The following is a 10,402-nucleotide window of genomic DNA, read 5'->3' on the forward strand; positions in this document are numbered from 1 at the left end:
GTTTAGCCTTATGCAATGTTGGAGGCAGTGCTTAGCCTCATACAAAGAATGGAGACAGTTATTAGTCTCATACAAGGAAAGGCAGTGCTTAGCCTTATGAAATGATGGAGGCAGTGCTTAGCCTCATGCAAAGAATAGAGACAATGCTTAGTCTCGTGCAAGGGAAGGCAGTGCTTAGCCTTATGCAATGATAAGGGCGGTGTTTAGCCCTCTGCAGGAAGAGTAACGATTAAATGTGAGAGGGAAAATGATTCTTAGCTTGACGCGTTTGTGCTTGGTGACTTCTGTTGGTGTGAAGATAGTGATATTATTTTATGTATATATTTGCGGACGTGCTTGTTATGTTCATTGTGCCTGCATCCAAAGAAAAATCATGAGCTGTAGAGAAAAGGCTGGTTCGTGCCTTCGATTCTTCGTTTTGTCTTGAGGTCTTGTTTGAGTCACCCTGGGTAACGTCTGGCTACTACAGAAAATGAAATTTTCGGAAAATATGCATTTGTGATAAGTCATTTATATAAAAATGCAGTTTGTTCCAAATGTGTGATGATGCAAATAATGTTTGAATCGGAGATTGTGATACGTTTTGAGAAATTACAACCTCCTCAACTCGGAATTTTGAGGACCCTCCTCAAAATTTTGCCACAGTTTAATGCCTACTTTTGGCAATACTCTTCTTGGTAATCCTTGACATAATGAAATCTGACAACTCGAAATCTTGTCCCAGTTTCTGAACATAAAGAGGAAGGAAGATATTACTATGATGTGACCGAACCCACAGGGCTACCTACATATCCCCTCTTAAACTGGATCAGGTCAAGCATAGTTCAGTTTACATAAGAGAGAAAGTGAAAACATAATCTTAAACGTAATATCTCTTGACTGCGTCTGAATTAATAGGTTTTGGCCATATTTCTCCATCCATCTCAGCAAAGATAAGCACTCATCCTGTCATTACTTGATGAACCATGAAAGGGCCTTGCCAGTTGGGTGAGAATTTTCCCTTTGCTTCGTCCTGATGTGGGAAGATTCGTTTCAGCACCAATTTCCCCGGTGTAAATTGCCTTGACCTAACCTTTTTATTGAAAGCTCCTGCCATTCTGTTCTGGTAAAGTTGATTATGACACACTGCATTCATTCTTTTACCATCAATGAGAGCTAGTTATTCATACCGATTCCGTACCCATTCTGCGTCGCTGAGCTCAGCCTCTTGTATGATCCTTAAGGAAGGAATTTCCACTTCGGCATGGATAACGACCTAGGTACCATAGACCAGTAGGTAGGGGGTTGCCCCAGTGGACGTTCGAATAGTGGTGCGATACCCGAGCAAAGCAAACGGTAGCTTTTCGTGCCATTGCTTGTAGTTGTCCACCATTTTTCTTAATATCTTCTTGATGTTCTTGTTGGCATCCTCTAAGGCTCCATTCATTTGCGACATGTATGTTGTAGAGTTCCGATACTTGATCTTGAATGTTTCACACATAGCTTTCATCAGGTCACTTCTTAGTTACAGCCTTAAAGGATGCGGCTTCAACCCATTTTGTGAAGTAGTCTATAGCCACCAAAAACGTTTATAGTCACTCACTGGAGGTTTGGAACCTTGAGTACGAACCTATGTTGGTTTGAAGCAGCGGGTTCGATTGGTCCGATGACATCCATGCCCCGAGCAGAGAAAGGCCAGGGCGAACTCGTTGCATTGAGTTCGTTGGGCGGTACTCATATCATATCAGCATGTATCTGGCATTGGTGACACTTTTGAACATATTTGATGCAGTCTGTTTCCACAGTCATCCAAAAATACTCTGCTCTTAATATCTTCTTGGCCAAAAAGAAACCGTTCATGTGGGGTCCGTAAGTTCCCGCATGTATTTCTTCGAGCAATCCAGATGCCTCATTTACATTGACACATTGCAATAATCCCAATTCAGGTTTTCTTCTATACAGAATTCCTCCTCTTTGAAAGAAATAATTGGCCAATCTTCGGAGCGTGCGCTTCTGAGTGTGTGTAGGATTCTATGGATATTCACCATTTTCCAAGTATTCCTTGATGTCGTGGAACCACGGATTTCCGTCAAACTCTTCTTCGACATGAGCACAATAAGTTGGCTGCTTATGAACTCCTATTGGGATAGGATCTATGAAATTCTTGTCTGGATATTGTATCATGGAAGACAAGGTGGCTAATGCATCTGCAAACTCATTCTGAGTCCTTGGAACATGTTTGAATTCTATCTGTGTGAACCTCTTGATCAACTCTTGTACACAATGCAAGTATGGTAATATTTTGGTATTCTTGGTAGCCCATTCTCCTAGAACCTAGTGCACCAATAGACCAGAATCTCTGATTACCAGCAACTCCTGAATGTTCACGTCAACGACCAACCTGAGTCCCATAATGCAGGCTTCGTATTCTACCATATTATTGGTGCACGGGAACCTGAGTTTTGCGGATACTGGGTAATGTTGACCGGTTTCTGATACTAAGACAGCTCTGATGCCCACTCCCTTGAAGTTTGTTGCTCCGTCGAAGAACATCCTCCAACCGTCGTATGCCTCGATAATGTCTTCTCCTACAAATGACACCTCTTCTTCGGGAAAATACATCTTCAATGGTTCGTATTCTCTGTCTACGGGATTTTCTGCCAAGTGATCAGCCAACGCTTGCCCTTTGAATGCCTTATGAGTTACGTAGATGATGTCGAACTCACTCAACAGTATCTGCCACTTTTCTAACTTACCCATAGGCACGGGTTTCTGAAAGATGTATTTTAGTGGATCCATCCTTGATATGAGATATGTAGTGTATGCACAGAAATAATGTCTCAACTTTTGGCTATCCATGTCAAAGCATAGCAGGTGCATTCCAACAAAGAGTACCGGGTTTCGTAAGGCATAAACTTCTTTCTCAAATAATATATCGCCTGCTCTTTCCTCCCACTTTCGTCATGTTACCCCAGAACACAGCCAAAGGCTCTATCCAACATGGACAGATAAAGCAGCATGGATCTTCCTGGTTCTGGCGGGGGAGGTTTAGATAAATACTCCTTGATTTTATCGAAGGCTTTCTGGTATTCTTCGGTCCAACTTGTTGCAACATCTTTCCTCAGCATTTTAAAGATTGACTCACATATCATCGTTGATTATGCTATAAAATGGCTAATATAATTGAGGCTTCCTAGAAAACTCATCACATCTTTCTTATTCTTTGGCAGTGGCAAGTCCTGGATAGCTTTGATTTTTGACGTGTCTAACTCAATACCTCGGCGGCTGACGATGAAACCTAACAACTTTCCAGCAGGGACTCCGAAGGCACATTTTGCAGGGTTCAACTTCAAATTGTATTTTTGAAGCCGATCAAAAAATTTCTGCAGGTCTACTATGTGATCTGAACTCCTTTTAAACTTGATGATAACATCATCCACGTACACTTCTATTTCCCTATGTATCATGTTGTGGAAGCTAGTCGTCATGGCTCTCATGTAAGTGGCCCTAACATTCTTCAATCCAAACGGCATCATTTTATAACAATATACCCCCATGGTGTGATAAAGGCGGTCTTTTCAGCATTCTCTTCGTCCATCCAGATCTGATGATATCCTGTGAAGCAATCCACAAAGGATTGGAGTTCATGCTTGGCGTAGTTGTTGATTAGTATGTGTATGTTAGCCAATGAAAAATCATCCTTAGGACTTGCTCTGTTCAGATCTCACTAATCGACACATACTCTAATTGTTCCATCTTTCTTTGGAACTGGCACAATGTTGGCTAACCAGGTTGGGTATTCAACCACTCGGAGAACCTTGGCTTTAATTTGTTTGGTGACCTCCTCTTTTATCTTTAAACTCATATCTGGCTTGAATTTCCTGAGCTTTTATTTTACCGGTGGACACATAGGATTGGTGGATAGCTTGTGAGCTACTATGGATATGCTTAACCCAGTCATATCATTGTAGGACCATGTGAAAATGTCCTTTTATTCCTTTAGGAACCTGGCATACTCTTCTTTCTTTGACGGTGATAGACGAATGCTTATACGAGTTTCCTTGACTGTTTCAGAATTCCCTAAGTTAATGGCCTCAGTTTCCTCCAAATTAGAATTTGGTTTGTTCTCAAAATTCTCTACTTCTTTGACAATTTTCTCATGTATTACATCATCTTCCAGATCTTCTGAATCGATGTCCTTATGTTGCGTTGTCTCATTACATGTCACAGTCGTAAGTTCATCAGGATATGCAATAATTATGCTAAAAAGAACGTAGAAAGATAATAATAAATATGAAGAACAGTAATGCATTAATAAAACTTTAAAATGTCAACAAGTACGACTCGATAGCTCGAGTAATTATTTCAAAACAAAATACTGAAAATGTCTTAAATGATCAAAACAACCGAGGGTCTTTCGGAAACAGCCTCTCTACCCTCCGGGGTAGAGGTAAGGTCTGCGTACACTCTACCCTCCCCAGACCCCACTTGTGGGAACTCACTGGGTTGTTGTTATTATCTTAAATGCTCAAAAAAATTTGGAATTAAGTCATGCTAATTTGCGAGGCTACCTAGGAACTCGGAGAGCCCGGGATGGTACAGCAGTCCAGTTCTTGAGAACAGCTCCTTCTTCCTGACGTAATGTCTGGTGTAGAGGTGGCACAGGTTGTTCCAAAAGGTAATAATGGGCACACCATGGCGGTATCCAATCTCCTGATGTTCTTGTACGATATATTCATACCCGAGTCCAAAGGGCGTGCCATGATATTGTGGTTGTATGGGTTTAGTGATCCCCTGAAGCTTTTTGCCGAGACCCTTGCCTGGTTCATATCCCATCCACAGCAATATGCTTTCTATCTTCTTGCTCCACCATCGATCCTTTTCAATTGCGTTCACCCGCTCAATGCAGTGATATGTTTCTCCACCCAACTTCCTCATATTTTCGATAACTGGAACGGTCTGGTTGGTGTAGATAGGGTTGTTTCCGTATCCATGAATGATCATCTCTCGATGATTCCATTCGAACTTCATATCTTGGTGCAGAGTAGAAGCCACTGCCCTAGCTGCATGTATCCATAGTCGTCCCAACAATAGATTCTAACTTCTAAGTAGCAAATAAATCTAGCACTTGAAACTTAACATCAAACCAAGTCGGACCCATCTGCAGATCAAGGTTGATTTCCCCAATAGTGGCTCTCTGAAATCAGTAATTTGGGTATAAGGTTTGGGTTATGGGGATATAAGGAGAATGTGGAATTTATTATGGGTCGTTGATCATTTGAGATCAACGACCGAGATTAAAGGGCACTAGGGTCGGGTCGCAAATGGGCAGGCTTATTGGGTTGCTTGGTTTTGGTCTTTTGGGGGTCAATTGGGGTTGGGCTCATTTGTTTGAACCTTAATTGGTCCGAAAATTAGGCATAACTTGGGCCAGATTTTAAAATAATGAAATTAAGAAAAAAATAAATTAATAAAATAGCTAAATAAGTATTAAAATATTATTTAAACAAATAAGTATTTACAAATAATAGCTGAAGGTTGTAAATATATAAAAAGTTATTTTGACCCTAAATAAAATAGTAAAATATAGGCTATTATTATAAAAAAATATAAATAGCTCAAAAATACAAATATAATTACATGTAATGAAGTAAATTATTATAAAATATATATATAGATGTAAATAATAAATTTGGATGATATAGAAATACCGCAAGTTCCGACACCATCCGATGCAAATCTCAGATTCTAGCCATATACAAATCCGAAAAAAAATTCACAATTGCTACATAAAAATCTTGAATCCATTATAACTTTATCGAGAGTTAATTACTCTACTCAAATCTCAATTGCACCGTCCAAACGGGCCAAACTGCCTGTGCTCAATTAGCACAACAGCACCCCAAAGAAGTAATTTTGCCTTAATGCAACCGAGCAAATTCATACATCGTGCACACTATATCCGTCACGAATAACAACTCAACTCATTTCATGATTTTCATATTCCCATAAAGTGTAACATTACCTACATCCAGAAATTCCTTTACTCGAGTCATCCTCGCTCTCCACCTCTGTTAGTCATATCTGATTCACAAGTATGCCTCAAATCAAAACCAGTACAACACATAACCACACAATCAAATCGGTGATAGCAGACTCCCCCACTTGGCTCAAAGCCATAGATCAAAACACTCGATAACTTGCAATACCCATATTTTTTTATTACTATAATACCGCTGGGAGATACAACTAAATCCTTTATAAGCTCACATAACACATACCATAATACCTCAAATCATCTACTAAGCTCGCGTATATCCACGTGATGGTCAGGTCGACTTTCTCAACCAAATTCAAATTTAAATCTCAACACATATACCCCGCTGATAGAAAAAAAACTCTCCACACAACATTATAAGGATCACACCTCCGTAGATTACTCCACAGGAGATAACCTACATGTTTGGCCTCAAATTGTCATCCTGCTATACCCTTTCACAGTCATGATTACTACGCCATCACTAAATCTTCCTGAGTCTGAACTCACAATAAGACATGAAAATATACTTTGTTCCACAATTAATCAACATGAAAAATCTTTCAACACACTCATAACTCGAGACTATACGTCACATCAAGACAACAAGCTAGCACCCAATAGTCCTTTTTACATCTCAAGCAAACTATTCTCATCATAATCAAACTATCTAAATACATTCTGCAGTCACATCATGCTCATCATATAGCCATCCAGCCACTCATCGAGTTACAAATTCTACTTATAAGGACGCTACCAGACATATACATCCAAAAGCACGTGCCCACGCAACAAAATCCCCGTGCTCAAGCTATAGTCAAAACCCGGCCTCAAGTCCTCCAGACTGGCCCATCATCAGCATGCCAAAATCACATCCCGCACCTCATCCATGGAATCACAAGCCATTGGTGTACAACCGATAGCGAGCGCTCACATGCGCATACGAATGCGTTGAAGGAATTCAAAGAGTTACGCTTCAAGCTGAATCAATATCGCACGATAAGGAAAGAAAGATGGGAAGTGCATCTTAAATGCCCTGTAGCCTCTCAAAGATTAGTATGGACGTCATCATACACACTTGCTCATGACTTGTAGAACTTATGAACCTAGGGCTCTGATACCACCTTGTCACAACCCAAAATTCAGTTAGTCGTGATAGCACCTAACTTAACCCGTCAGGTAAGACAATTAACAACTATCCAATTTAAATGAGATTTATTAAGAAACAAAATAAAAATACAACTACTTTTATACAAGAATTTCCCAAGGACTGGTAGTACAAATCATGAGTTTCTAAGATTTAGAGTTTACAAAGCTAGTATGAAATATATACATCATGCGTCCGAATGTACATAAACAGATTTTCGTAAGTCTAGGGCCACTATGAACAAGAGGCAACTGTAACTGGAACGCATGTACGTCTTTAATGCTAGCTTCTGTCATTCACAGCAATATCAGTATCCAAAATCTGCACGCAAAGTGCAGAAGTGTAGTATGAGTACAACTGACCTCATGTATTCAATAAGTAACAAACCTAACCTTAAGTTAAAAGTAGTGACGAATTGGGACAAAAGTCAAAGTCCAATTCCAATAACCAGCAACAATTCATAACAATATAATAAAGATGGTACAAGAAATAACTCAATAAATAAATGCTCAGCTCATATACAATTTTGAAAAATAAATATTTTCTTTTCAAGTATAACAGTAAAACTCAAATCTTTTGCCGCAATCACCGAAAATATGAGTAAGTCTGAAATCTGTGATATTTTTCAAAAACTTTAACAGCAGATAAGAAATTTCATTATCAAATGGCATGAGAAAAAATACTTCTCTATGCCTACATATCAAGTATGCGTGTCTAATGCAATGTAGCACAGTGATGAACTCATGTACTCACACTCTCAGAGTACCCACTCACTATCTTGCATTTTCACTCATTACGCTCAATATTCTGCACGGTCAGTCACTCGGCACTGTACAGGGCAGATTCAGCCCAAATATAAATGACAACTCGCGCATAGTCACTCAGTACTGTATATGTGGTCAATCCAACCCAGGGAAGATCCATCCCAAATATAATATATATATATATATATATATATATATATATATATATATATATATATATATATATATATATATATATATGATAACCGACACGCAGTCACTCAGTACTGTATAGGGCCAATCCAGCTCAGGGAAAATCCATCCCTCAATATAAATAATTAGGCAAGATCCGTGCCAATGGAAGATCCTTCCCTCAGTATAAATAATTGGGCAAGATCCATGCCCACGGAAGATCCATGCACTGTATAGGGCATACTCTATGATGAAAATGTTTGGTTTGGTTGAACTCGCAGCATACATGCTATGGGCAACAAAAATTGTAACCTAACATCCGGTACAGTTACCGTGGCAATTTGTCAAACTCAAACCAGTTATGAATGTGATTATTTACTGATCACATCGAAGTTTATTTGAGGTTAGAGCCTTTGATTTCGGGATAAAGGGAAGGATATCCGGCGCTAAACCGCAATTGGGATCATTATTAAAACATATAAACAAGCAATAATTAATTCATATCGGATCCCAAAAGGATACAACTTCACGTTGATTTTCTCTTCTTCTTTTTTTGGTTAAAGGAAAAATATTAGTAATCTCTAGCATCCCAAATGCAAAAGGTAGTTGTTGACCTGAGCGGTTTTGGTTTTGATGATTGACAAAGAAACACATGCATGAACCAAGCCCATGGACAGTATACATAGGTGACGGGCAGAATCAAGCAAAAGGCATGCACGTGAAAGGAAAAAGTATAAGTGGTTATTTCTGATAATCCTTGAACGAAAAGATTACATATTTGATAAGGAACAGAACTCCTTACTTGAAGAGAACTCTATCCAATATAAGGAAAGAGTTAGAAGTTGAAGATAACTAGAACTCTTCCACCAAAGAAGAGTAAAGCATTAGAGTTCTAATTAATTTTTTTTTACTAACTCTATATATATCAGTTATGTTCTCTTTTACAGGTGATGCACACATAGTGAAGTTAAGCACGAATTTAGAGCAAAATATCAAGGAATTTTGTGAGCAATTCCTATGAGTGCGATCCTGAAGCTACACGAACCAGATTGAAGAACCAGCTCCATAAAGAGTTTTATGTGTCTTTCTTTATTTCTAGTTCAAAGTATAGTAGGCGTTTTGAGTTGTACCTTTCAGCTTTCTAGGAATCAAATTGTACTAGGTACTTGAGTTGTATCATCCAAATTAGAGTTAACTTGAAGTAGTTACAACAGCCTGTGGCGTGTTGCTATAAGGGTTAGAGTTAATCCTTAGGTTTGCAAGAGGTTGTAAACTCTAGTTGTATTGTTCAAGTTAGAGTTAACTTGAAGCAGTCGCAACAACCTGAAGCTGGTTGCTACAAGGGTTAGAGGTAATCCTTAGGTTTGCAAGAGTTTGTAAACTTTGTTGTTGGCTCAGAGTTGTAGTGAAGTGTTTGGAGAAAATCCTACTGGGTAGTAGGTCGTGGTTTTTTCACCTTTTGAGCCGGGTGTTTTCCACGTAAAAATGCTTGTGTTCTTTACTTTTTGCGTTATTTATTCCGCAACTGTAGTGTAAGGAACACATAGAAGAACCAGGTCTTTCGATAATCCAGTGCACGCGAAAATCAGGCACCGCATAAATCACCCCTCTTGTGTGGTATTGAAGGATAACATATCATTAGTGTTCTCTACAATTCATACTTCCAGCTAAGGAACACCTGTAACTACTTCCCCTCTATAAGCTACGTATCTATTCCTTATCCCTACTTTTATTTACAAGTAATTCCTCACTCTAGCTCTCATTGTTGTATGTGTGTCTCTAATTATTTCGTCTGTATAGTCCTTCTATCCATGCCCTTTTTCTGCTATTTTGTCTTCCTTTCCAGCTTGCCTGCATTCTTAACCTGCTTTCTTGCTTTATCTGTGCACATATATTTTGTGGACTTGGGACTCGCTGTTGCCATAGTGCTTCATTTCGTGCTTTCCAGATATTGTATATCAGTGCAATAGGGGTCAGTTGCCTAACGATGCCTTCGCTGGAATGAAGTCAATTAGGAGAATATTTTTGGCAAATAATAGGTTTACCGGCAAGATTCCGACGTCGTTATTGGGAATTCCGAAACTTGTAGAGTTGCAGCTACAAGATAACCAGTTTCATGGCAGCATACCGGCGTTTGCTCAGCAGGATTTCCAATTAAATGTTGCAAATAATAGACTTGAAGGTCCAATACCAGTTCAACTTAGCAGTCAAAGCTTAAGCTCATTTGCAGGTTAGTTTGTCTTAAAGAAAAATATTCTTAGTTTTGTTTTAGGTTTAAGTTATTTTTTGCACTGTCAGTTTAGT

General features: G+C 39.1%; 1 protein-coding gene across 1 annotated transcript; it reads right to left on the bottom strand.

Moving 5' to 3' along the window:
- Nucleotides 1-2,313: 2,313 nt before the first annotated feature.
- LOC138897709 (uncharacterized) lies at nt 2,314-3,107 on the bottom strand. Its single transcript, XM_070183716.1, has 2 exons — nt 2,950-3,107; nt 2,314-2,830 (listed from the first exon to the last, which is right to left on the bottom strand). The coding sequence occupies exons 1-2, from the start codon at nt 3,105-3,107 to the stop codon at nt 2,314-2,316; spliced, it is 675 nt and encodes a 224-aa protein (XP_070039817.1).
- Between the last annotated feature and the right edge of the window lie 7,295 nt (nt 3,108-10,402).

This window comes from Nicotiana tomentosiformis, chromosome 8, assembly GCF_000390325.3.
Source record: "Nicotiana tomentosiformis chromosome 8, ASM39032v3, whole genome shotgun sequence".
Classification (NCBI taxonomy): Eukaryota; Viridiplantae; Streptophyta; class Magnoliopsida; order Solanales; family Solanaceae; genus Nicotiana; species Nicotiana tomentosiformis.

What these genes read in the sequence shown, in the direction of transcription:
- LOC138897709 (XM_070183716.1), bottom strand. Translation starts at nt 3,107, where the DNA reads ATGCTGAGGAAAGATGTTGCAACAAGTTGGACCGAAGAATACCAGAAA. An exon ending in GCCTTTGGCTGTGTTCTGGG is followed by an intron (nt 2,831 to 2,949) that starts GTAACATGACGA and finishes TGACATGGATAG; the next exon opens with CCAAAAGTTGAGACATTATT.